At 44.0% G+C, this 27,694-nt stretch overlaps 1 protein-coding gene across 2 annotated transcripts in view; it reads left to right on the plus strand.

Annotated features, from left to right (window-relative positions):
• GTF3C1 (general transcription factor IIIC subunit 1) overlaps positions 1 to 27,694 on the plus strand; it is a 94,976-nt gene that overhangs the window by 51,390 nt on the left and 15,892 nt on the right. For both annotated transcript variants that reach the window (XM_037813954.1, XM_037813955.1), the window contains 16 exons: positions 389 to 492; positions 1,287 to 1,471; positions 2,859 to 3,137; positions 3,439 to 3,584; positions 4,524 to 4,621; positions 5,122 to 5,218; positions 5,337 to 5,514; positions 8,358 to 8,499; positions 8,944 to 9,079; positions 9,557 to 9,638; positions 9,769 to 9,957; positions 11,706 to 11,863; positions 12,718 to 12,860; positions 15,338 to 15,419; positions 24,474 to 24,586; positions 26,999 to 27,061. In XM_037813954.1, coding sequence (XP_037669882.1) covers positions 389 to 492; positions 1,287 to 1,471; positions 2,859 to 3,137; positions 3,439 to 3,584; positions 4,524 to 4,621; positions 5,122 to 5,218; positions 5,337 to 5,514; positions 8,358 to 8,499; positions 8,944 to 9,079; positions 9,557 to 9,638; positions 9,769 to 9,957; positions 11,706 to 11,863; positions 12,718 to 12,860; positions 15,338 to 15,419; positions 24,474 to 24,586; positions 26,999 to 27,061 — 2,195 coding nt within the window. The remainder of the gene's footprint in view (positions 1 to 388; positions 493 to 1,286; positions 1,472 to 2,858; positions 3,138 to 3,438; positions 3,585 to 4,523; positions 4,622 to 5,121; positions 5,219 to 5,336; positions 5,515 to 8,357; positions 8,500 to 8,943; positions 9,080 to 9,556; positions 9,639 to 9,768; positions 9,958 to 11,705; positions 11,864 to 12,717; positions 12,861 to 15,337; positions 15,420 to 24,473; positions 24,587 to 26,998; positions 27,062 to 27,694) is intronic.

The following is a 27,694-nucleotide window of genomic DNA, read 5'->3' on the forward strand; positions in this document are numbered from 1 at the left end:
GATTGTCACGAGCAACTGTGGGAAATTCTCAGATAGCAGTAGGGGGACATCAGGAGCAGTCCACCAGATAGCAGAGACCAGTGGGCTGCGGTTGTCCAGCAAGGGTCCCACGGGGTGAACGGTTCTGGTTCTCAGCCAAGATTTCTCACCTGAGCACAGCAGCCTCAGCCCCGATGGCAGAGCTTTATCCTTTGGTCATTCGAGAGGTTTTGACGCCAGTAGGCGGAACAGCAAACTATTTAGCACATTTTACTTTAATCTCATAATTGTCTTTTGGAAATGTTAATGCAAACAGGTCTAACCAGAGTTCCAGTGGGGAGTGGGGCCGTGGAACTAAGTTTCCCTCAGCTCTGCCTGCCCTTCAGGATGCTCCGACCTCTCTCTGCAGGTGGATCTGGTGGTTCACCCATCCATGGACCAGAATGACCCTCTCGTGAGAAGTGCCATTGAGCAGGTCCGCTTCCGGATCTCCAATTCCAGCACAGCAAACAGGCAAGCCGCAGAGCCCCCCACCCCTGAGAATCCACAGCGAAGCTCCCGTATTTCCATCTTAAAGCAGTTTTCAAAAAAGGAAAACCCTTTGTTTGTATTTGTGGGAGGTCAGGGAGTATTTTGTTTAGGATCCACTAGTCTAAAGGAGGAGCAGTTTCTGGTTTCTTGAAGTAAAAACATCTTCATGTCCTTAATTTTCTTCTAATAGAGTGTGGACAGAGTACTGTAGGTCACAGGCCCTGTGATGGCCAAAACTTGCTCAGTCTCATGATGCCTTCACAAGTGATTCTTTCTGGGTGCCCTCCTGAGGTCTTCTCTCATTTTGTTCATCAACTATTCAACTATCTAATGGGCCAAGAGGAAATTTGGGAATTGGGAGAAAGTTCTTAGCTGGGTCTGAACTTGAGGCTGCCTGTGGAAAGGTAGAAAGCTAGATCTGGCTTGCAGATGATGTTTTGTGTCTGCTGTGTATTCCTGAGTTCATAAATTTCATAAAATTCCTGATTTCTAGCATTTATGAAAATGTCAGAAGACCTAGCACATAGGGCTCCTTTCTCAAAGGGTAGCACCTGCCCCATGGCGTGCACACTCCTGGTCACCCCAGACCCTGCTGCTCCCAGATGTCTTTGTGCTCTGGCACATTTTAGTCATTTACATCATCTGCCTCACTCTTCAGGCAGTTGAGTTTGAAACCCCAGGGCCAAATTCATCTGATTCATGTTGGCAGACCCACTCCTCTCCCTCAGCCCTTGGTTTTCTACACGTGTGATGATAATCTTATGTTTGAACTCCAGGGTTAAAGTTTCCCGGCCACCAGCACTCCAAGGGGAAGCAGAAGAAGAAAGTGAAGGAAAAGTGGGCCCAAGTGGATCAGGAGACTCTCAGTCAAATGCTTCCTCTAAACCTGAAAGTGGACAAGTGAAGAAAACTGAGGAGAAAATGGGCATAACCCAGCTTAAAAATTACAACCCCGTTGTAGGTAAAAAGTGGCTTCTTATTAGTGTTTGTATTTCATCTTTTGTTTACATTATGCCATTGGAGTCCCTTGGTGTTCTATATCTGAGCACTGGGCTGACTTCTGGCTGGGCCAGATTGGGTTGGTCATATCACTTCTGCCTGCCTCAGTGTGCCTATCTGCAAAATGGGCGTAATTCTAGCCCAGCATATACAAGGCTGCTAAGAGACTCAAACAAATCACAAAGATTAATTCTCTCCACTGAATATCCTTGGGCTGGAGCATTCTGTAAACCATGGAAAAGCTTCTGCCTCCCATGACCCCACAACCCACCCCCTCCCTACTGCTGTTACAGTCAGGACAAGTCTGAGCACTTCCATAATTTCCCTGGCATCGCGTAATCCAGTGGCATTTCCTCCTCCCATTCACCATGGAGCTGGCTGCTCTCAGGTAAATGTGAGCAGGACAGGTGCAGGTGGCCAGGGCTTTGTCTCTGGTGCACTCTGCTCTTCTCCTGGTCCCATGCATGTCTGTTGGTGGGGGAAGGCTAATCTGACTTTCCAGGACATGGACCTCTGTCAGGCCAAAACATCTCACTGGGACACAGCGGGTCGTGGGCCCTGCAAACAGAAGAGGTCGTTTGCGTGACTTCCCTCTCTGAGGGGTCTAGGCGCTCAGACCTGGCCTTACTCTCAAGGTTTCCCAGTTAGAAAGTGGAGAGGCTGGAAGGGAAACACGAGCATGAGTGTGTGCAGCTGAACAGCCCAGGCACTGGAGAATACAAGAAGCCACGGGTTTGTTCCTCTGATGGGCGAGGCATGATGGGGAGACGGGGCCTTCCAGTCACTCGTGCTTATGCCCCGTTACTATGTTTTGCTTCTCTCACACCTGTCCTCTCATTGGGGAAGGTTAAGGAGCACGTAGTTTATATCAACAAAGAAGTAAACTACTTTCAACGAACCTAGGTTTTGGAATATCTTACATAGTCCCCATCAAGCCAGAGTCCTCCATCAAACTCTGGCCTCACGGCTTACGCTTTCCTTCTTGCTCTACCCCATCGCTCTGGCTTCCTGGCCCTTCCTCAAATGGACCAGGCTCACCCTTCTCTCAGATACAGAGTGTTTACCTTGGGATGTATGTCCCTATGTTGGCCTTCGCAGCCCTCCTCCACCTTCCTTGCTTCGTTTTCGGCATGTTAGCTATTCTCATCTGACATTCTATCTTACGTATTTTATTATTGCCTGTCCTTTCCCACTAGAAGGTAAGTTCCCTGAGGGTAAGAATATGTGTCTGTTTACTCCATGCTGTTTCCCTGTACCTGGGACTAGTGGCACTCAGTATTGTTTGAATGACTTAAACTGCATTTAATCTTGGATTGTTCAAGCACCACCCTCTCTCTTTCTTCCCCCAGTTCCTGGACTTGGGCGTTCTCTGGGGTTCCTGCCCAAAATGCCTCGCCTGCGGATGGTCCACATGTTTCTGTGGTACCTGATCTATGGGCACCCCGACAGCAACGCAGTGGAGAGGCCAGGCCTCGGCAGTGAAAGAAGAACCGGAAAGCCGGTACTCAGCAGGGCAGGAGCCCAGCCCATCTCCAGAAGTGACTTGGAGGCCTCCTCCAATGCCCTGTCCAAAGACAGCCAAGATGGTACCACCTGGGAGGCTGAAGTGGAGCTCGCCACAGAGACAGGTGAGATATCCAAGCCGCACCTGCAGCCAGGACAGGCAGGCCACAGCAGGTCCAGAGAGAAACATGACTGTCCCTTATCCTTACCTTCTGAACTGGCTGAATCCTCCAGAGCCCCCGGGTCAAAACAGACTCAATTCCAACTTCCTGTCCCTCTTGTCCCCTGTCTTCTACTACTTCCTGCCTGAGGGATGGGGAGTTGTCAGAGTTGGTGGTGAGAGGAAACCAAGATCCCACTGGTGAGATGATATCACCGTGATGGCTGGGTTCCTTCTGTGGGGACTGACTTGGATTTGTTCCCTAGTTTATGTGGATGAAGACTCATGGATGCGCTACGTCCCCCCCATCCCAGTCCATAGGGACTTTGGCTTCGGCTGGGCTCTCGTCGGCGACATTCTCCTCTGCCTGCCCCTCTCCATCTTCATCCAGATTGTACAAGTCAGTTACAAGGTACTTGTGGCTCCTGGGGCTGTCTTAGGGAGCTGGGGGCTGGTCCAAGCCAGAGGCCTGCACTCACCTGATGAGAAGAGAAGAAATAAAAGACCCTGAGTTGCTTGGATGGGTGGGTGGGTGGGTGGATGGATGGATGGATGGATAGTCAGTCAGTCAAGGGAAATACTTCAAAGACTTGCAGTTCTTCTAAATAGATAGACAAGCAAGTTAATTAAGGTGCAACAATAAAATACATTGTTTTTAGAAATTTGGTAAATATTAAAAAAGAATAGAAATTACTCATGATCTTATCACTAGGACATACTCACTGCTGAAGTTTTTGGTTTATTTCCTTTTAGTCTTTTTTCCTATGTCCATTTATGTGTGTTGGGGAATCCCCCTTTTTTTAAAACTACATTGAGACAATACTATATTTACTCTTCTGTCTTTTCTTTCCAGTGAACATTATCTTATTTTCCATGTTCTTACATTTTTTACTTGATACTAAGATTCATAGTGATCCTTCTTTGCATGTATTCTCATTTGTTTAGCCAATGCGCTGTTTTTGGTACATTGAAGTTCCAGTGGCTTGCTATTATCAGTGACATGCTGTGACGTGTATGGTAGACATGTTTGTGGACAGCTGCAAGATTCTTCCCTTTAGGATAAGGATAGATATCTATGTTACCATATTGCTCCCAACACTGAAATGTTTAAACAATTTATATGCCCAGAAGCAGCATACGAGGGTATCTGTTTATTGCACCCACCAGTTGGCAGGTAGGCTGGGAGGGAAGGTTGGGGAAGCAGGAGGGAGGGTCCACTGTCACTGTCAGGCTGATAGGGAGGGTCAGGGAAACAGCAGTCCGGAAAATAGTGGTGAGTATTATTTTTTCGTGATTCTTACAATTCACCCTGGACTTCAGGGTACACTGAACCTGAAAATCACTTCTCTAGGTGGACAACCTTGAGGAGTTTCTGAACAACCCTCTGAAGAAGCACACACTGATCCGGTTTCTCCCCAGGCCTATCCGACAGCAGCTTCTATACAAGAGGTGCCTGAAACTGATCAGAGGTGTCGGGTCCCAACAAGTCCCTCAGAATTAGGATTCTGAGTAGTCAGTCACCAGAAGGAGGAAATGATTTCTGCCTTTCATATTGTAAACACAAAGGATTTTCATTAATTCAGGCTTCTTTATAAAGGACGGGGGCAAATCAAGTGCGGGCTGCTAAATTTTTTTCCTTGATGTTAATCTTCTTTTAAAGTAAAACCAACAGATGAAGACTGAAAATATTGGAGGTTTTGTTTTTGTTTTTGTTTCTTTTGCTTTCTAAATCAAGCCCCAGTGTAGGATTGGGCTCTGTTGATGTTGTTGGGTGTTAAGAAGGGTAGTTCTTGGCCTCAGTGCACTGCAGGGCTTTTGGTCAGTCCTCCAGGTACTGCCAGGTAGGAAAGGGGAGAAGCAGGAGTGGCATCCCTGACCCCAGATGCAGACCCCTGATGATAGCAGAGCATGTGATGCAGTCAGGACCTGTCGCTCCTCTCTCTTTCCAGACGGTACATCTTTTCAGTAGTGGAGAACCTCCAGAGGCTGTGCTACATGGGTCTGCTACAGTTTGGTCCCACAGAAAAGTTCCAGGATAAAGATCAGGTAACCTCTTTCAAGCCCAAATGCTGGCGATCCTGATTGCTGAACACGGTATCCAGACAGCTAAGCCCAGCACGGATTCCGAGTTGCCCTCTCTCCCTGTCCACTGTGTTTCTTGTAGGTCTTTATTTTCTTGAAGAAGAATGCGGTCATTGTTGACACCACCATCTGTGACCCTCATTACAACCTCGCCCGTAGCAGCCGGCCCTTCGAAAGGCGTCTCTATGTCCTGAACTCAATGCAAGACGTGGAGAACTATTGGTTTGATCTGCAGTGTGTCTGCCTCAATACTCCATTAGGTACCATCTGTCTTTGCTGGACCTCACTGCTTTCCTCCTTTCTGTGGTTCACCAGGATTTAGAGCTAGCAGAGACCAGAGGGCACCTAGCCTAGAGGTTTTCAGACAACTTCCCAGAGGCCTAGAGCATCCTTGGGGCTCCCTCAAAAAGGGTGATGGGTCTTGAGTGGGGAGACCTCCCAGTCCCCCACCCCACTTCCATCTTTGTTCATTTGTTTATCAGTAGATATTTATTGAGCATCTACCGTGTGGTGTTTTCTGTGCCTCAATGTGCAGTGAAGAGAAGCCACCCTGTCCCTGCCTTCCTGAGACTTAGATTCTAGGGGAGAAGTGCACACATCACAAGAGAAATGCAGAGTGTGATGTGTGCTGTGGAGAAAATAGGGTGGTGGGAGACAGGCTGGTGATTCAGGGGGCATTTGCACTGAATCCTAAAGAAGGAGGCTGAGCCAGCCATCCTCAGAGCTGAGAAAGAACATTCCAGGCAGGGAAAACAGCAAGTGCAAAGGCCCTGAGTTGGGGGAAAGACTTGTTGTCTTGGAGAAACAGAAGAGGCCAGTGGGGTGAGCAGGAGAGGGGCAGCTGAGAGTGGGGAAGTAGGCAGAAGCCAGATCCTGGAGCCTTGCAGGACATGGTGAAGAGTGAGGGTTTATCCTAGAAGCAACAAGAAACCATCGGTTGGTTTTGAGCAAGGAAGTAACAAGATCTCTTATTTTATTAAAAATCGCCCTGACCACTGTGTGGAGAATGGACTGAGAGGGGCCAGTTAGGGGCTGTAACTCTTGTCCAAGACAGAGATGCCCAGGTGGTGATGGTAAAGAAGGGGAAAGGGGGCTGGTGTAGGAGGTATTTAGAGGAAGGACCGACTGGACTCGATGGGTTGGATGAAGTGGGCTTTTGGGTGGGGCCTTTGCATGTGGTTTCCTCTCCCTGGAATGTCCGTCCCACCCATATTCACCTCGAAAATGGCCACTCCTACTTCAGGCATCACCTCTTTGAAAAAGCCTTTCCACCCTTTCCGGTATCTTTATTGTCATCATCTCATTTCATTGAGTGAACTCTTTGAGCACAGGAACTTTGGTTTCCAGCCACAGGATCTAGCAAAGTGCCTGGTATACAGTAGATATCTTATAAATGTACACCAAATGAATGAAGAGGTTTCTGGAGGGCCCAGGAACTCTAGTCCAGTACTCTTTCCTCTAAGCCTGTCTCCATCTGGTCTTCTCTTGCCACTGCTACCAAGAGGAAAAGGATACCTCGTTCACTTTGCGCCTGGGAGAGGTACCCCATTCCATCCTCCTGTCCCCGAGCTGAAAAATCCATATTACACTTTGATATTTGCAGAGCAGGAGTCACATATTTGGTAGAACTATTTATTGTCAATGGGGTAATGAGCACTTGAATTTAGAACCTTTGATGGGTCCAGACACATTTTAGAGCAGTATGTTTCATAGAGTTCTCTGGCATTCAGTAGTGAACTAGGCTTTTACCATTTCAGATTTTAGGAGTGTCCTAATTCCCTTGCATTTTATACCCAGATAAAAATTTATGAACCAGCATGTTGTTTGCACCAAAGTTTTCCAGGCCTGGCAATTGGTGAATTTCCATCCCTGATTAGTACTTGTGAGCAGAAATGTTGGAGGCTTGTTTAGTCCATTAATCAGGCATTGATTGCCCATTCATTCAGCACACATTTGAGGAGGTTCTACCCCAAGGACTGGGAAAAAAATATCATATATTAAGACATAATCATCCTTTAAAGCATTAGTGTGCATAAGAATAACCCATGGAACACATTAAAATGCTGATTACTGGGTCCAGCTGAGAGATTTGGATTTGGCAGACCTGAGGGATGACCTAGAATTCTGAATTTTTAGTTAGTGTCTTGGTGCAGCTGTTAAGTACCTAAGAAACATTGCCTTAGGGACTCTTGGTTTCAGTTGTCCATTCACGTGGATGACCTTGGATAAGCTATTCATAACCTCCCTGACCCTTAGCATCTTCATTTTTAAACTGGGAACACCACCACTGCTTTGTGGTGCTGAGGTGAAGCTTGAGAGGTGCAGATCTCAGTTCTGCCCATCTCCCTCACCCCCTCCCAGGCTGTGCCCTCAACCCGAGTTTTCTATTTGAGCAGATACAAAAGGGTCTTTGATAGTCTGCAAACTCCATAATCTTCCTCTGTTTTGCTCAAACAGTGGTTTTAGTAATGTTTTACATTTTCTTGCAAGAAGTGCAGTTTTCATTGTTTTGTAATAACAGAACATAATTTCTCAACTACGCTGGTGCACCACTTGGACACTCAGGAAACATCCAGCTGCTTCTGGAGCCCAGCTGGGCCCAGGGAAACTGTGACACTGTCTCAAACTGTCTGCCCGTATCCCTCCTAACTCCTGACTCTGCTACCACCATCACATGCGGTCATTTCTGCTTATCATGTTTACCATGCTGGCACAAAGGAGCTCCATGGGGCTTTCTGTTTTCCTGGGATCCCCCCAGGAAAGTCTGGGTTTCCTCTGCTCACGGACTCCCTGACCTATTGGGATCTCTGGTTGCCTGCCTGCCTTCCCCCTCAGCAGCCAAGGTACAGGCACTTTTCTCAGGTTCCCCACCCCCACCCAGGGTTTACCTTCTTTCCTTCTGCCCCCTCTGACTCTTCCAGCAGTGGTTTTATAGCATATTTTATCCTATGAGATTCAACCAATTTCAGACCCTCTCATCCTGTATAGGGGAGCCTGTTTACCAGGAAGTCAATACATTCTCTCACCCGCCAGCAGCTCACATTAGCCTGCCAGAACCACAGCCGGAAGGCGTCATCCTTTCCTCTTGCCTTGGGTTTTCCAGGTGTGGTACGTTACCCGCGAGTCAGGAAGAACAGCAGCGCAGATCAGGGCAGTGACGAGGAGGGCAGCCTGCAGAAGGAGCAGGAGAGCGCCATTGACAGGCACAACCTGGAGCGCAAGTGCGCCATGATGGAGTACAGCACGTGCGTGCCCCCTCCCCGCACCGTCCCCACATGCAGGCCCTGGCCCGTGGTGGGGCTGTCCCAGATGCTGTAGCTCCTTGGTGTCTGGCTTCCAATGTCAGAGCTGGAAGGGCCCATGCCTCTGGTTCCAAACTAGATCGGTGGCCATGGGCCAACTCTGGCCTCCAGACATGCTTTCTTTAGCTCACATGTTGTTAAAAACATGAAATCTGTCGCCCAAATGCAAAAATTAGGAAGTTTTCCATAAAAATCTGGGTTTTTTACTTATCTTCATAAAAGTGGAAACCTGTCAACACTAGGGCTGCCAAATTCTTTACTTTTATCCTCAGGTGTTTTTCTGGGAAGGTAAAGTTAATTATAAATAAATACTACCCACCCCACTCCAAGGGCTGTCTTTTCAATTCCCAAGGAGGGCTCATTTTCAGTTTCTTTCTCCTCCTTCAGGGGGAGTCGTGAGGTCGTGGATGAAGGCTTGATCCCTGGAGATGGGCTGGGAGCTGCTGGACTCGACTCCAGTTTCTATGGACACTTAAAGCGCAACTGGATCTGGACCAGCTATATCATCAACAAGGCCAAAAAGGTGGTTTCTCAGGGGTGTGGACATACCACACCTGGACCACTGTCTCAGGGGCTGCCAGCTCTACCCCTCTTCCTGTTCCTTTCTGAATTGGTAAAGAGAGCTGACCACAGAAGTCAATATTTGCTTTCTCCCATGTGTACTGAAGGTGTGTCAGGTCCCTTAATTATCTGCCTGGCCTATTTTTTTTTTCCAGTAGATTCTAACATTCTGTGCTGTGGATAGGAATCCCTCTTTAAAGAAGTAATGGGAAGTCTGCGTAACACAGGGGTCGTATAAGAGGGAGTATATGGGCAATAATAAAATGACTGCTCAGGAGAATCCTGCCCTCCAAAGCAGGCTGGGCCAGCTGCTTGGTATTCACCGCACAGAATTCTTTGGCTTCGTCAGAGACTTGTATATTCTAGTGCCTTTATGGCTCTGTGCTCCTGGGGTTCACTGAAGCATATGCTTCATTCCAGTGTCATGCTTGTCTTTCAGGAGAACACTGCCTCAGAGAGTGGGCTCACGATGAGGCTTCAGACGTTTCTGTCCAAGCGCCCCTTGCCCCTGGGTGCTGGAGGTACGTGTGCCGGGAGTTCACCCCAGAAATAGACATGGTACAAGTTCAGCCCCAAAACAACCGCTCCAGGTTTAATTTGGTGTTTATGGAGTTTCGTCTTGAAACTCTTATCTCCTATGATTACTTCTAGGCAGTGGCAGGTTGAATATTTGGGGAGACATGAGAGCAGCAGCTGAGCTCTGTGCCGACAGGGAAGAGCAGTTTAAGATTGACCGAGAGCCCACGCTGGACAGGAACAGGAGAGTGAGGGGTGGGAAGAGCCAGAAGCGGAAGCGGCTGAAGAAGGACCCCGGGAAGAAGACCAAGAGGAAGAAAAAAGGTTACGAGATGATCATTTGCATTTTCTGGGCCTTGTGTTTTGTACATTCCAGCTTAGAGATCTGCAGCAGCCTCACTCCAGCTGGCCCTGAGCTCTGCCCTCATTGCAGGTTGTCATTTTCCCTCGAATTTGTAGTGCTGACTTGGTGTGATTGCCCTTTTATTTTCCACATCCATCTGGCAGACTGAGAGATCCTTGAGTTTCCCATATGCTTCCTTCTGCTTCCTCTGATTTACGTTTTATAGTAACTCCTTTTTCTTAGACCAGTTCAAAATTCTAATTTCATTTCAACTTAACAAACCTTAGCAAAAATCCTCATCATAGCCAGCCACAATCCTATTTAATTTCTTTAATATCTGTGTTTATGCTAATCAGGCCAAAGTTCAAAATGATGTTGTATTTTTAAATTAGAGGAAAGCTGTAAGACATTTAAGCATGCAGAATTCTCTATAACCCCTAATGTATGGCACCTTTAAGACTGCATTTTGGATTCTTCATCTGCTCTTCATTGGGGAATTATTTATAATAGAAGAGAACAGAAGGGGGGGTGGCAGTTATGGGTCCAGTGTCTATTTTTTAGACCCTTTTTAGACCTCCTAAGTGGTTCATGTCTGATATGATAGCTATTTCAGACAAAAACAGAATATTTAAATAGGAACCTGATTTTAGCAGTTTATTTGACTGTTTTTTTAATAAATACAATTGCATCCCTTGAAATAGCCCCCTCAAGTTTAGCTTCTTGCAGGTGTGTGTGTGTGTAAGATTGATTTGGCTCATGAAGACCTGAATTTATAACAAGGCAAAATATGGTGGTAGTGTCACTGTGAGTCCAGATTTTCTTGCCCCACTCTTCGTCTGCCTTTAGCGTGGAAATAAACCTGGAAGAAACTCGCTAAACAAATGGTCTTTTGGAATTGCCTGTGGCATATAGCATTTACTCCAGCATTATCTCCCCTCAGGGGAGGAGACCTTGGAAAACCTACTGGCTAAGAGTTCAAGTTCTGTACAAATCCTATGTCTGCTGCCTACTAGCGCTGAAACTTTGGGCAGGTTGCTCTATCCCACTATGTTTCAGTTTCCCCTAAAATGGGGATCATTATTATTCTATCCCACATAGAGTTGTTATGACGAATTATTTTAATTATGTTAATATATATAAAAAACTTAGACCAGTGCTTGGCGCCTAGTAAATATTCCATAATGTTAGCTACTATTATTACTATTTATTTAGCAGCTCCTTTGTGCCAGGCACCATACTAGGTGTTTCATACACAATGTTGGTCAGTCCTCCCAGCAGTCCTGCAGGAAAGGCTGGTCATCCCCAGGGTGCATAAGGGTTTACACACGTCTCTGAGGTATGGGGCAGGGGGGTGTGGGGGCCTGGATGTCCACAGTCAACTGTCCCACACATGCTCCGCAAGCTTCTATACAAGCCACCTTCAAAGGACTTAGCCTTACAGTGGGACAGACTGGAGACTGACAGATAGCTAATGGGAGGTGGTATTGCCTGCCCAACTCATCACCACAAGATTTGACCAAAGAGAACCGATGAAAGGGTTTTAAAAAATCTCTCAAGAAGGGCTGAATCATTTGTGGTTGATTCTTATGGCTTTAGACACAACGAGAATGTGACAACAGACAGCTACGGTTAGCTCTTGCCGGCTGGGGAGGGACCCTTCCCCACTTGGAAGTGATAGCTCCAAGACGGTTCTTAGAGGTGCCCTCCCCTCTCCCTCTGGTGTTTGTAGAAGAGCTCCCAGAAGAAAAAAGCAAGCGGCTGCGCTACCACGACGAGGCCGACCAGAGCGCCCTGCAGAGGATGACCCGGCTGCGCGTGACCTGGTCCATGCAGGAAGACGGGCTGCTCATGCTGTGCCGCATCGCCAGCAACGTCCTCAACACCAAGGTGTCGTCCCCCGCCCCGCCCCACCTGACGGCCAGCCCCTCCCACGGGGATCCCTCTCTCCTGTCTCTGTACCCTCGTCATCTTCTGCCTCTTCTCTGGGAAAAACATTTCCAGAATCCTACAAATTAACCCTCCTCCCACTTTTGCACATTTCTTTCTAGCCTTCAGCTAGATACAGCCCCATTTTTGCCAAGCCGCAGGCAAATTAGCTCAGAGCTGTTCTCCCTCTCTCTCTCTACCAGGAATCCAGCCCTTTTCCTTCTCCCTTCCTCCCACCCTCACCTGCCCAAAAAACTCCGATTTATCTTTCAGTCACTGCTTATCATCTCTGGAAAAGCTTCATGGATCCTGCCAAATGGAAGTAATTACTCTTCTCTCCCTGTCCCTTGGACATATATTTCTTACATTGCTTGTGTTGCTTCTGGTAACTCCCACTCACTAGAGTGGCTGTTCCTCAAGGCAGAGAGACTTTTCTTATTTGTTTTTATAGCTGTGGTTCCTAGCCTGCTGCCTACCACAGGACAATCAGTCAGGATTTATTGAATCAAAGTGGAACAGGAAGGTGGCCCCAGCCTGGCTCTCTAGGTCCCTCATGGTTCCAGGCAATACTACCCAGCGCCCTCTTTGGTACTTTCCATAAAGACAGTCTTCTCCCCCCAGCACCTCATTCAGTGCCAGTAAATATGACTGAGAAAACATTTCCTCGGTAGGCATGAGGTGACAGTTCTGAGTATTTTCCAAGGAAAGAGGCTCGGTTGAACATAACTTTTCCCCACTCCCTTACATCAATTCCCCATAATGTGGGCTCTGAGGATACTGACTGCCTTTCCATCTCTTCTCTGTTTTTGATCCAGGTGAAGGGCCCATTTGTTCCCTGGCAGGTTGTACGGGACATCTTGCATGCTACTTTTGAAGAGTCTTTGGATAAAACATCTCACTCAGTCGGACGAAGAGCGCGCTACATCATCAAAAATCCACAAGCCTATCTGAACTATAAGTAAGCCATATTGAAAAAATTTCATTATTCTAAGACAAGGTTGTGCCAGTGCTTCTAGTTCATTCTCTACTCTCCTTCCATCCCATTTGCTTAAGATTTTTGCTGAAATCCAGATGAAGCACACTGATTGTCCAATAGTCTGTCCAGGTGTTGGAGTTGATTGGTAACATTGGTCCTTGGTTTTGTTTTGGATGCACATTATTTGGATTTTAGAAAAGCCTAGTGAATAGGTGCTATCATCCTTTGTTACAGATGAAGAAATGGAGGTCAGACAGGCTAGGAGACTTGCCAATATCACATAATGAGTCTGTGGTGAAAGCAGAGCATCTGCTGATTTTCACGACTGTTTTTAGCACTTGGACAGCTTATGATAGCTCTGTGGTCATGGCCTATTGCTTAGCTCAGCCTGGGGCCTGGGGTACAGGGCAGAATGCCCTCAGCCATGGCTGAGCTTGGTATGCCCTTGGTGCTTCCCAGCCATGGCCTGGCCTGCAAGGGGATGCCAGCTGCCTAGTAGTAGCAAAGCACCCCCCATGGCTCATCTGTTGCCAGCAAGGTTGCCTCATCCATCTCCTCCTCCCAGGACCAGAGCCATAAAGCCATCACCATCCCTGTCCTATTCCTTCTACAAATCTCTCCACAGGTTGTGGCCGATGTGGTGAGCCCCAAAGAGCAACAGCAGCCAGGGGGAGGTGAGGCAGGAGGAGGCGCATAGCAGGTTTAAGAAGAGCCAGCTCCACCAGATAGTATGAGAGCCTGGCTCCAAGGTGGTTCTGGGCCATGGGCTGCCTGCAGTCAGCCAGAGTTTAGAGAGAAATTGGGGCCAGCCCTGGCTTGTGGAGGGAACTCAACTGCAGCCAGGTTTTCTCAACCTTGGCACTACTGATATTCAGGGCCAGGGAACTCTTTATTGTGGAGCCATCCTGTGCATTGTGGGATGCTGCTAGGCCAGCAGCACTGCTACCACCAACCCAGAGTGTCTCCAAATGTTCCCTGGAGGACAAAATTGCCCTGGTTGAGGACCACTGAGTTCAGCATACCAAGGGCCTTTCTGTGTGAAACCACTTTCCCCTGTGCATGGAATCTTAGACTTCTATGTGTGAAAGGGCTCTGCTCACCTGGTCCAGCTTCTTCTTTATTCAGAAGTAGAAACAGGCCCAGAGTGAGGTGAGAGTGACCAGGATGAGAGTGAGCTGGCCATGCATGAAGGGAAGACTGGAACTGGGCTTCCTGACCCCTTTCTCCCAGCAGCTTGGTGGAGGGGGCGCGAGTGGGCCCCAGAGTTAGCAGACCTGGGCTTGAGTCCCCACTGCAGTTCTCCAGAGCTGTTTTATCCACTCAGAGGCTGTTTCCTCACCTGTGAAGCAGGATGGTAACACTCATAATAAGCACACCTGTCCTGCCTGCCCCCCTCCCGTGGAATCTGTGTGGCTGTTACATCAGTGAGCTTTAAAATGGAACAACTTTCTCTAATTGCATGCTCTTTAGGACAGTTTCAGTGTCTGATTGCCTTCCCCTTCATTTTGTTTTGGGCAAGTCAGGCTTTCCTTACATCATAGTGATAGGAAGATGTGGGGAATGGACAATCAGTGCTTTGGAGGAGTAAGAAATAATAAATATGAATGTCTGCATAATGTTTTTGAATCTATAATATGCCTTCACATGAGTTGTCTCATTTGGTCCTGATCAAATCCTGTGGGGGCTGATGGGAGTTAACCATTCTCAGTTTATATGTGAAAGGGTGGAAACCCAGGACAGCCAATGTATAAAATGAGGGCAATATAAATTGTACAGAATTTCTACTTAGGTTGATTGCAAAGTTTTGATAATGGATGGTGGTAATGGTAGCACAACATTGTGAGTGTACTTGTCAGCACTGAATTATTTGTACGAATGTGGCTAAAGGGGGAAATTTTAGGTTATATATATGTTACTAGAATAAAAATTTTTAAAAAATCACAAGACTGTACAACACAGTGAACCCTGTTGTAAACAATGGACTGTAGTTAATAGTACAATTATAAAAATGTTCTTTCATGAATTATAACAAATGTACCATACAAATACAAGGTTTTATGTAAGATATTTTTATAAACTTACAATTTCTCTAACAAAAACAAATTATTAATTAAAAGAAAAAGATTTGAAGTGTTTGGCAGATTACTTTGAACTGATAAATTTAAGTTATATGTTCATTGTATTATATCTTTACTTTTTGTGTCTTTGAAACAATTCTTAGTAAAACTATTACAAAAATTTTCTGTATGAATATATTTTTTTTAAAATATGAGCAGTAGCAGGCATGACTTGAAACAGATTTAGCTGACCCTAGATTCTTCTTTTTGAAAAGCTGTCACCACCCGGCAGATACATAAATAAATCATATTGTATGGTTAGCCACAGCCAGAAATCTGATGCTTCGGTGCATAGACATCGTTACAATTCCTAGACTTCATTTTTATCTTCTCTTTCTGCAGAGTTTGCCTAGCCGAGGTGTACCAGGATAAAGCACTTGTTGGTGATTTTATGAATCGAAAGTGTGACTATGAAGACCCAAAGGTGGGTGCTGTGCGGTTTTAGTGGGGATATGAAAGGAGGCTGGCTCCACCTGCTTTGAAGGCTGGGCCTTCAAGGTACTGGTCTGTTGCCCTGTGTCCCACAGTGACTCTGCCAGCCTTACAAATATGAATGTTTTCCCTGCTCATTGGGGAAATCTGCTTTTCAAATGTTTGGATTTAAACTTCATTTGATCTGGCTCCCAACATCCTTTTTTAAGATGATGAGAATTTTTTTTTTTTTTTTAATCTTCATTTTATTGAGATATATTCACATACCACGCAGTCATACAAAACAAATCGTACTTTCGATTGTTTACAGTACCATTACATAGTGGTACATTCATCACCCAAATCAATCCCTGACACCTTCATTAGCACACACACAAAAATAACAAGAATAATAATTAGAGTGAAAAAGAGCAATTGAAGAAGATGATGAGAATTTGACACCACATTTTTAAATGCTGGGTGCCTTGGGCCTATTTTGTTAAGAAAATAGAGCAGGAGAACTTCTGGGGAAGATAGCAGAATAGGGAACTCCAGGACTCACTTCTCCTCTAGAAACAGCTGGTGGACAGGCAGAAACGGTCTGAAACAACTGTTCTGGGGCTCCAGGGCCAGGGGAGCACTGTACAGCATCCAGGGAAGAACAGGACTAAGAGGCTGAGAAACTGCGATAAAGAACTGTGAGTAACTCACTTCTTGGGATTGCCAGTGCTCATCCCCCTCTCTTGAGGCCAGCTGCCTTGGGTCTGGTCCCTGGCTGGCTGCTGTGGACAGAGAGGGATGTGGAAGCCCTCCTCCCCAAGAACAGGGTGGGTCATGGCTGAGGATAGATCATGGCTTTTGATCGGCGACTTTAGATCACTGGGTCCTGGCTCTGAACCACTGTTTTAGCCCACCCAAGACAGGAATCACAACAGCGGTTGTTTCATCCCCACCCCCAACATGGGCAAAGGCCGTGAAGATTTACAGACACAGAGCCTCCTTAGGGCTGCAGGGAACGGTTTGCTGAAGTGCACCATCTGCTGAACAGGCCAGGAGAGTGCAGCTTCGGTGAGCCATCAAAAAGGCTCTTTGGTGTCTTTCCTGACCCTTTCCCCAGGACTCTTTGGAGTTGGTCTGCACCCCCTTCATGGGTCCCTGACCCTGTTTTGACCGTGAGGACTGGGGAAAGTTCTCTCTCAGGTAACTCACCTCCCAGAAGTTTCCTTCCAGGCAAAAGCAGCTAGAGACAATGAAAGGAGAGTACAAGAAAAAAAAAAAATACTGGTGAAACAAAAACAAAGAACAGAACATATCAAGATTCCCAGAGAAGGAACAGAGGAAAGGAATAATTGCACAAATAGTGCAATCTTAAAACTTGTACCACATAACCAGGGCAAGAATCAGATGAAGAAGAGCTGAAAAAAACTGATCATTTAAACACGGGCAATTCTGAAAGTCTAGAATAAGTTCAACCAAGTGTCAAAGAAGAGCCTGAAAACAAAGCCAGTCAACAATAAAACCCTAGGCAAGAGAGACAAACTGACTTCAGAGTAAACTCATCAAGATAATCAGATGCCTAGAAATCAGCAAAAAATTATAAGCCATACTAAGAAACAGGAGGAGATGGGCCAGTCATAGGAACAAATTAAAACTTTGAAGGAGATACAGAATTTGAAACAACTGATCAAAGATGTTCAAACAAATCTCCCAAATCCATTCAGGGAAATGAAGGAAAATATGGCTAAAGAGATAAAAGATATTAAGAAGACACTGGATGAGTATAAAATAGAATTGAAAATATGAAAAAAAAAACATAACAGAACTTATGAGAATGAAAAGCACAATAGAAGTGATTAAAAATACACCAGAGGCATACAACAGCAGATATGAACAGGCAGAAGAAATAATCAACAAACTGGGAGACAGGATAATCAAAATCTTATAGACAGAAGAACAGATAGAGAAAAGAATGGAAACATTGAACAGGATCTCAGGAAATTGATTGACAGCACAGAACGCACAAACATGTGTCATGGGTATCCCAGGAGAAGAGAAGGAAAAGGGGCGGAAAGAATATTTAAGGAAATAAGGGCCAAAATTTTCCCAACTCTTATGAAAGACATAAATATACCTGTCCAGGAAGCTCAATGTACTCCAAACAGAATAAATCCTAACAGACCTACTCTGAGACACACACTAATCAGAATGTCAGATGCCAAAGATAAAGACAGAATCCTGAGAGCAGCAAAGGAAAAGTGATGCGAAGGAACTGCAATAAGATTAAGTGCTGTTTTGTCATCAGAAACCATGGAAGTGAGAAGGCAGTGGTATGACATATTTAAGATTCTGAAAGAGAAAAACTTGTAGCTAAGAATTCTTTATATGGCAAAACTGTTCATCAAAAATGAGGGTGAGTTTAAAATATTCACAGATAAACAGAAATAGAATGTTCATCAGCAAGAGACCTGCCTACAAGAAATACTAAAGGGAGTTCTGAGGGTGAAGGGAAAAAAGGATAAAGAGACTTGGAGAAGAGTAGGAAATGAAGATTATCAGTAAGGGTAACTAAAGGGTAAAAAGAGAGACAAAAATAAGATACAACATATAAAAACCAAAGGGTAAAATAGTTGAATTAAGTACTGCCTTTACAGTAATAACATTGAATGTTAGTGGATTAAGCTCCCCAATCAAAAGGAACAGTTTGGCAAAATAGATAAAAAGGTATGATCCATCTATATGCTGTCTATAAGAGATTCACCTTAGACCCAGGGATACAAATAGGTTGAAAGTGAAAGGTTGAAATAAGATATTCCATGCAAACAGTAACCAAAAAAGAGCTGCAGCAGCTATACTAAAAACAGACAAAATAGACTTTAAATGCAAAACTATTTGAAGAAAGAAAGAAGGACACTGTATGTTAATAAAAGAGGCAAATCACCAAGAAGAAATAACATCATAAATATTTATGCACCTAAACAGGGAGCACCAAAATACATGAGGTAAACGTGGCATAACTGAAGGGAGAAATACAGATCTGTACAATAATAGTTGGAGACTTCAATACACCACTCTCATCAATAGATAGAATGCATAGACAGAGGATCAGTAAGAAAACAGAGATCTTAAATACTATGATAAATGAAATAGACCTAACAGACATACGCAGAGCATTGCACCCCAAAACAGAAGGGTCCGCAGTCTTCTCAGGTGCACAGGGATCGTTCCAAATGTTGGGTCACAAAATAAGTCTCAATAAATTTAAAAAGACTGACATTATACAAAGCACTTTCTCAGAACATAAGGAATGAAACTGGAAATCAATAACCACTGGAGAACTGGAGAAGTCACAGATATATGGAAGTTAAACAACACACTCTCAAACAATCAGTGGGTAAAAGAAGAAATTGCAGGAGAAATCAGTAAATATCTTGAGACAATGAAAACAGGAAGACAACATATCAAAACTTACAGGATGCGGTGAAGGTGGTGCTGAGAGGGAAATTTATAGCCCTGAACACATACACTGAAGAAGAAGAAAGAGCTAAAATCAAAAACCTAACTGCATACCTGGAAGAACTAGATAAAGAACAGCAAACTAATCCCAAAGCAAGCCAAAGGAAAGAAATAACTAAGATTAGAGCAGAAGTAAATGAAATTGAGAATTAAAAAAAATAGAATTAACAAAACCAAGATTTGGTTCTTTGAGAGAATCAATAAAATTAGCTAGACTAACAAAGACAAAGATAGAGAAGATGCAAATAAAATCAGAAATGAGAGCAGGGACATTACTACTGACCCCAATGAAATAAAAAAGCTCATGCTATGAACAACTGTATGCCAACAAACTAGACAACTCAGATGAAATGGACACATTCCTAGAAACACACAAACAGCCTACACTGACTCTAGAAGAAATAGAAGACCTCAACAGTTCAGTTATAAGCGAAGAGATTGAATGAGTCATCAAAACCCTACCAACAAGGAAAAGCCCAAGACCATTTGGTTTCACAGGTGAATTCTATGAATCATTTCAAGAATTAATACCAGTCCTGCTCAAACTCTTCCAAAAAATTGAAAAGGGGAGAAGACTAACTCATTCTGTGAAACCAACATCACCCTAATACCAAAGCCAGTTAAAGATACTACAAGAAAAGAAACTTAGAGATCAATTTCTCTAATGAATATAGATGCAAAAATCCTCAAAAAAATGCTTGTAAATCAAATCCAGCAACACATTAAAAGGATTATACACCATGGTCATGTGGGTTTTATCCCCGGGTGTGCAAGGGTGATTCAACACAAGAAAATCAATAAATGTAATTCACCACATTAACAAATCAAAGAGAAAAAACACATGATAATCTCAATTGACACAGAAAAGGCATTTGACAAAATCCAGCATCCTTTCTTGATAAAAACACTTCAAAAGATAGGAATAGAAGGAAACTTCTTCAACATGATAAAGGGTATGTATTAAAAAAACCCACCACTAACATTATGTTCAATGATGATGGACTGAAAGCTTTCCCTTTAAGATCTGGAACAAGACAAGGATGCCTGTTGTCACCACTCTTATTCAACATTGTGCTAGAAGTTGTAGCTAGAGTAATTAGGCAAGAAAAAGAAAAAAAGTTCATCCAAATAGGAAAGACAGAAGTAAAACTCACTATTTGCAGATGATGTGATCCTGTATAGAGATAGTCCCCCAAAAAATCTACAACAAAGCTGCTAGAGCTAATAAACAGATTCAGTAAGATCAACTTGCAAAAGTCAGTAGTGTTTCTATATAATAGTAATGAGCAATCTGAGGAGGAAATCAAGAAAAATTTCCATTTACAATAGCAACTTAAAGAATCAAATATCTAGGAGTAAATTCAACCAAGGATATAAAGGATTTGTACACAGAAAACTACAAAAGATTACTAAAAGATGTCAAAGAAGACCTAAAGAAATGGAAGGGCATACCATGTTCATGGGTTGGAAGATGAAATATCATTACGATGTCAGTTCTACCCAAATTGATTTATCAATTCAACACAATACCAATCAAAATTCCAATAGCCTACTTTGCAGAAATGGAAAAGCCAATTAGCAAATTTATTTGGAAGCTTAAGGGCCCTGAATAGCCAAAAACATCTTGAAAAAGAAGAACAAAGTTGGAAGGCTTGCACTTCGTGACTTTAAAGCATGTTACAAAGTCATAGTGGTCAAAACAGCATGGTACTGGCATGAAGTCAGATATATTGACCAATGGAAATGAATTGAGAGTTCAGAAATAGACCCTCACATCTATGGCCAATTCATATTTGACAAGGCTGCCAAGTCCACTCAACTGGGACAGACTGCTCCAAAAACTTGTGCTGGAAAAATAGATATCCGTATGCAAAAGAAAGAAAGAGGACCTCCGTCGCACACCTTATACAAATATTAACTCAAAATGAATCAGAGACCTAAAAATAAGAATCAGGACCATAAAACTCCTGAAGAAAATGTAGCAAAGCATCTTCAAGATCTTGTGGTAGGCAATGGTTTCTTAGACTTTATACCCAAAGCATAAGCAATGAAAGGAAAAATAGATAAATGGGACCTCCTTAAAATTAGAAACTTTTATGCTTTAAAGGATTTTGTCAAGGAAGTGAAAAGGCAAGCCAACTCAATGGGAGAAAATATTTGGAAACCACATATCCAGAATATATAAAGAAATTCTACAACTCAACAATGAAAAGACGACCCAGTTAAAAATCAGCAAAAGACTTGAATACATGTTTCTCCAAAAAGTACATGAAAAGATGCCCAGTATCACTAGCTTTTAGGGAAATGCAACTCAAAGCCACAATGAGATGTCATTTCACAACTACTAGAATGGCCACTATTAAAAACACAGAAAACTGCAAGTGTTGGAGAGGATATGGAGAAATAGGAACACTCATTCCCTGCTGTTGGGAATGTAAAATGGTGCAGCAGCTGTGGAAGACCATTTGGCAGTTGCACAGGAAGCTAAGTACAGAATTGCCATGTGATCTGGCCATCCCACTTTTAGGTATATACTCAGAAGAACTGAAAGCAGGGACTCCAACAAACATCTGCACACCAGTGTTCATAGCAGCATTATTCCCAGTTGCCAAAAATGGAAGCAACCTAAATGCTCATCAACAGATGAATGGGTAAACAAAATGTGGTATATATGTATGATAGAATGTTATTCAGCTGTGGGAAGGAATGAAGTCCTGATGCATGAGACAGCGTGGATGAACCTTGAGGACATTATGTTGTGTGAAATAAGCCAGATGCAAAAGGACAAAAATCGTATCTCACTAATATGAACTAATTATAATAAACAAACTCATAGAGTTAGAGTGTAGAATATAGGTTACGAGGGGATAGAATGGAGGTAGAGAATGAGGAGCTGATGCTTAATTTGTGCTGAATTTCTAATTAGGTTGATTGTAAATATTTGGAAATGGATAGTGGTAATGGTAGCACATTATGAGTGTAGTTAACAGCGCTAAATTATGTGTGTGAATATGGTTGAAAGGGGAAGCTTTGGATCAGGTATGTCACTAGAAGGAAAGTTAGAGGATAAAACATGGGACTGTTTAACACAGAGTACCCTGTTGTGGATGATGACTGTGGTTAATAGTACAAAGATAAGAATGTCCTTTCATGAATTATAACAAACACATGTCACTATTACAAGGTGTTAATAATAGGGTGGTATTCGGGGGGAAAATCCACCTAATACAAACTATGGACTAAAGTTAACAGTAATATTTTATATTCTTTCATCAACTGTAATAAAGGTATCACACCAATGCAAAGTGTCAACAGTAGAGAGGTGTGTGGGAACGTTATATCTTTTACATGTCTTATGTAAACCCACAATTTCTCTAATTAAAAAAAAATAACAATAATTAAAAAAAATTATGCTAAGTGAAAGAAACTAGACACGAAGTACCACATATGGTATGATTCCATTTGTATAAAATGTAAGTGTAAATAAAACTATTGAGACAGGATTAGACTATTGGTTGTGTAGGGCTGGGGAAGGATAGAACAATTGGGAAGTGATTGCTAAGGGCTATGGGGTTTTTCTTTTTTGGAGTAATGAAAGGATTGATTGTGGTGATGAATCTCAACTCTGTGATTATACTAAAAGCCATTGATTGTACACTATCGATGGATTGTATGGTATGTGAATATGTTTCAGTAAAACTGTTTTTTAAAAAAATGTACATTAAGTAGCTGCCTCAGGCATTAGCAAGGTTCGTCGTCGTATTGCTGTGAGATATAAAGTACAAAAATACTTTTCAGTGTACATTGAAAAAATGCACATAAATATAAAAGAATTTTTTTAAAAATGAAAATAGGCCAGTTCTTCAGAAATTACAAACGGCTAGACTTCTCTGGAAAGCTTACGGATAGGGCCTGAGCTTTCTCTCTGAGAGGGCATTCACCAAGTTCCCTCCCGAAGCCTCTGTCCATGTGGGGCTGGGGCAGATTGGCAGGGCTCGTGGGTGAGTATCACAGGGGCCATGGAAGCAGGGATGTGGCTTACAGGGAAGTTGTCTTTCCAGACGCGACTTCTGTGCTCTTCGCCTCCGTCTCCTCACCCCTCCTCCATCTCCTCACCCCTCCTCCCTGAGTGAACACCAGACATCTGCTGCCCGGGTGCCCGGCCTTGTGCCAGGCTCGGCCCATCAGAATGGAGACACAGCCCTTCCCCTCAGAGAGCCCTCGGGGGTATAGGCCAGGCAGAGAAGTAGATGGGCATCACAGAAAGATGCAGTCAGCTCCCTGAGAGAGGACCGCCAAGGCCAGCTGAGGTCAGGGAAGGGGAGCACTCCCAGGGAACATTCTTGGGTGCAAGAAAGGAAAAAATCCAACTTGGTAGGGGCTTACAGCTTCCGTTTTCCCTTATGCCGTATGTAGGAAGTCCCAGGCTGGTGCAGCAAAACAGAGATGTCATCAAGGACGCAGGTTCACTCTGTCACTTCACTCTCCATCCTTGTTGTACACTTGCATCTTCATGCTGACCACTTCCTGGCTGCAAGTTGGTTATTGTAGCTCAGGTCCTCACAATAGAATCCCCAGGCAGGAGGAAGTGAGAAGAGGGGCTCACTGGCCCCACCTGGCCCTCTTATCAGGGAGGAGACAAGTCTCCCCCAGAAGCCCCTGGCAGATCTGGGTCGCATGGCTGGGAAGCGGTTACTAGCACGGGGGAACAGGGCACCGTGATTGGCTAGACCAGTCCTGATTCACCCCCTGAGGGTGAGCATGTGGTCTCCCCAAACCAAATTGGGGTTGGGTCCATTGATAAGAGAGAATGGGGGGTGAACAAAGTGGGTTTTGTAGGCACTGAACTGAGACTCAAAAGATGAGGGACCAGCCTAGGCACAGATGCTGAAGGAAGAGGGAGCACAGAGCCCCTGGGGCCCCGTGGAGCCTCTGGCCTGAGCCAGCACAGAGCACGAGGAGGGGACATAATCATTTCGCTTATTAGAAATTTCATTCTGGCCACTCTGGGGAGGGTGTGAGGCCAGTGAGGAGGTTGTTTTTAATCTGGGTAAGGAATGAGGAGGGCAGTGTGGGTGCAGAGGAGGGGGCCGATTTGAGACCCACAGTTGAGTTGGGGGGGAAGGGGGAATTCTGGGGAGGAGGAATCCCGAATCACACAGGGTGAACCACATGGTCATGGAACCTCTTGTGTGTCAGAATGCAGAGGGCAAAGCAGACCTGGAGGAGGGGGTGGTGTGGAGAGTGGGAGCCTGCCGATTGGAGGTGCCTGGTGGGCATTCTGGGGGTTGGGTGGGACATGGGAGTATTCCTGTCTGGGGGTCAGGAGGGAAACTCAGCCCTATAGCACATCAGTGGGCACCAGTGCTCCCCATTCTGTGGGAAAGTGAACATTTGCCTCCTCCTGGCGTTTCTTCCTTCTCAGGGCTAGTCTGGACCTCAGGGCAGTGCTGTGGGAGACAGAAAGGCAGAGGAGGCTGCTGCAGGAGCTTTTACAAAATATGCCCTGGTGCACCTGAGCACCTCAACATTTCTTCCTCTCCCATATCCACAGGTTTGTGCCAGTGAGTTTAAAGAATTTGTGGGGAAGCTTAAAGAAAAGTTCAGTTCAGCCCTAAAGAATCCTAACCTTGAAATCCCAGACACACTCCAGGAGCTGTTTGCCAGGTAAGGTTCTTCTGGAAAGGTCTGTGTGGTCCCCACAGGGAGAGAGAAGAAATTCAGCCAGCCAGAGGTCACCATGGGTTTCTCTCCTGTCCAGACCTGTCCTGGCCTTGCAGCTAACCCTCCTGTCTCTCCTGTCTCTGGACCTGCTCTCCAGCCTTCCACGGGTGACTTGCCCACGGCGAGGGAACTACACTCCTAGCACTCTGCCATTCATTCCCTTGTCGAGTCTGCTCTGATGTAATTCACGCTTCCTTGGGTGGTTGGTGAGGTTCTTGCCAAGATTGCCCACCCGCTGTCAAGTGAGCACAATCACTCTCATTTTACATACGAGGAAACTCTGAGTTGGACCTCACCCAAGGTCACAGTGCTTGTAAGCAGCAGAGCCAGGATTTGAACCTGGGAGATCTGACCCCAAGGCCCCCTGCTCTTTGCCATTCGGTTGCACAGCATCTAGAAAAGAACATTCTTCGGTTTGAACATAGAACCCTGTGAAATTAAAAACCATTAAGTTCTGTGAACTAGGCTTGTTTCCTCTGCTTAATCCAAATGTGAATCCCTTCTCTCCCTCATCCTCAGACAGTCCCTCCAGCCCCTGTGTTTTGGTTTGCTAAAGCTGCCGGAATGCAAATACCAGAAATGGATTGGCTTTTTTAAAGGGGATTTATTAGATTATAAATGTACAGTTCTAAGGCCATAAAAGTATCCAAACTAAGGCATTAACAAGAGGATACCTTCACTGAAGGAAGGCCGATGGCATCCGGAACACCTCTGTTAGCTGGGAAGGCACGTGACTGGCATCTGCTGGTCCTTTGCTCCCAGGTTGCGTTGCTTTCAGCTTCTGATTCCAGTGACTTTCTCTTTAAGCATCTGTGGGTTCTCACTTAGCTTCTCAGGCAAATTCTAGGCTTCATCTCTTACCTTAGAATCTCCAAATGTCTTTCTGTCTACATCTCCAAGTGTCTGGGTCTGTGTCAACTCTGAGCTCTCTCTCCCTGAGCTCTTTTAAGGACTCCAGTAAACTAATTAAGACCCACCTTGAATGGGCAGGTCAAATCTCCATGGCAATAATCTAATCAAAAGATTATAAAAGGCAATAGTCTAATCAAAATACCCACAATTTGATGTGTCACATCTCCATGGAAACAGCCTAATCAAAAATCCCACCCACAGTAGCTCTGTCCCCACAAGAGTGGATTAAAAGAACATAGTCTTTTAGGGGGTACATAATAGATTCAAACCAGCACACCCTTTATTTCTGAATTTCTTCCTGTAAAGTAATGACATTCATTGATCAGAACAGTACAATACCTCTGCAGTTATCCCCTGCATTTCAGCTGGAGAGATCATTCTCTCACCCATTCAAGAAATAATTTGTGAAATGGCCCACCATGTGTGGGGCCTGAGGAGTGATTTGCAGTCCCTTTCAGAGCTGGTGCCCTTTAGCTATTTTTTGGGTTTTGGTTTTGTTTTGGCAGTACCCATTCTCCAGAATTCCCAAATGGCATGGCTTCTATTCAATCTTAAAGGTGTTCCAAATGGCCTGTTTACCTATTTGTAATTTATAGCCCCACATATTTCCAGTAAAGTTATGGAGCAGCTTTTAGTCATAAAACCAGATGACTAAAATAAAGATTTTTAAAGGAGAGATCATGAACCACTTAGAGGAAAGAAAAAGTTGCACTTATTACAGTTGAACACTAAATTTGATCCTGAGTAATCTGGCAGACAAAGGCAAAAAGGAAAATGGTTCCGTATTTTCCTTGTTTGACTAAAACCAGTTCACATGTTTTTCTGAAAAGTGCTGTCAGTGCTTTCTCTTTGTACTAAATTTTAGGAGGAATTACTATTGCAAAGACAAATTTTGACTTTAATTTCACAGGAACCAAAGAAAAAGTCAGTGCTATAATTTATTCTTTTATTTATTTGCTTAGTAAAAATCCAGTAAAGCAAAATTGCATGAAGCTCAAAAACTAAGTGGGGAATTAATCTCTCATCCTAACACCCTGCATCTGTTAGTTATGATATAAACTTGTTTCCAACACTTACTTTCTTTTTTTGTGTTTTCTTTCAGTTTTCTTTCTTGTGTTTGTTTTTGAATCATAATGAGCCCACAATTTTATTTCTTGCTCCAGTAACAATTAACAGGTGGCTCCCTGCCCGTTAACATTTTTCCATGTTGCTTCATAACGTCAAGTAAATCAAATTTCTCACATCATCTCTCATTTTTATAAAACACTAATTTGATGGGCAGATATGGTATTTTCTCATTTTAATTTTCATGTATGTTGATTTTTAGTGAGTTTGTTTTTCCAATATTTTTGCCCATAAATGGTTGTCTAGAGCAAGTAACAGTTCAGTTAGTCAAGATCTGCTTTGTTACATTGACATGTTCTTTCTTTGTTTCTTGTGCAGATACCAAGTTTTAGCAATTGGAGATGAAAAAGATCAAATCAGGAAAGAAGATGAGCTTAATAGGCAAGTACTGACACACAAATTGATTTGGTTGCTTATATGCTTATAGCCTAGCCCTGGGGTTTTGCAAACTATGGCCCATGGGCCACATCTAGCCTGATGCCTGTTTTTGTTAATAAAATTTCATTGGCACGCAGCCACACCCATCCATTTACCTGTTGTCCAGGGATGCTTTCACCCTACAACTTTGGAGTTGAATAGTTGTAACCGAGACCATGTGATCTGCGAAGACAAAATGTTTTCTGACCCCCTAACCTAGCGTATCACTGGCCGAGCCAAAGATGGGTTGGGAGAAGGATTCAAACTCTCATCCCACAAGCTTTCCAAGCAAAACCCTGGTTAGAAAACTTAGCTTTTTTTTTTTCCATCTCGGAAAATCAGTATTAGTTTAGTTTGATTTTCGTTCTCATTTTTCAATGAGAAACCTATTCTCCTTGGAGAAAAACTTGTTTAAAATTGGAGGGAAAAAAAACATAAGCACTAACTGCATAAACTTGTTTCCAACTTGTTTCACCCCTTACCCACTATATTTAAACATTTTTCCTGCAAAAATTGAACAGTTAGCAAAACCTACAAACTATTCTTTTGCTCTATGAATAATTTTGACTTTTGTGTCACTTTCTTGCAATTGAATTT

The sequence above is a fragment of the Choloepus didactylus genome, chromosome 21 (genome assembly GCF_015220235.1).
Source record: "Choloepus didactylus isolate mChoDid1 chromosome 21, mChoDid1.pri, whole genome shotgun sequence".
NCBI lineage: Eukaryota > Metazoa > Chordata > Mammalia > Pilosa > Megalonychidae > Choloepus > Choloepus didactylus.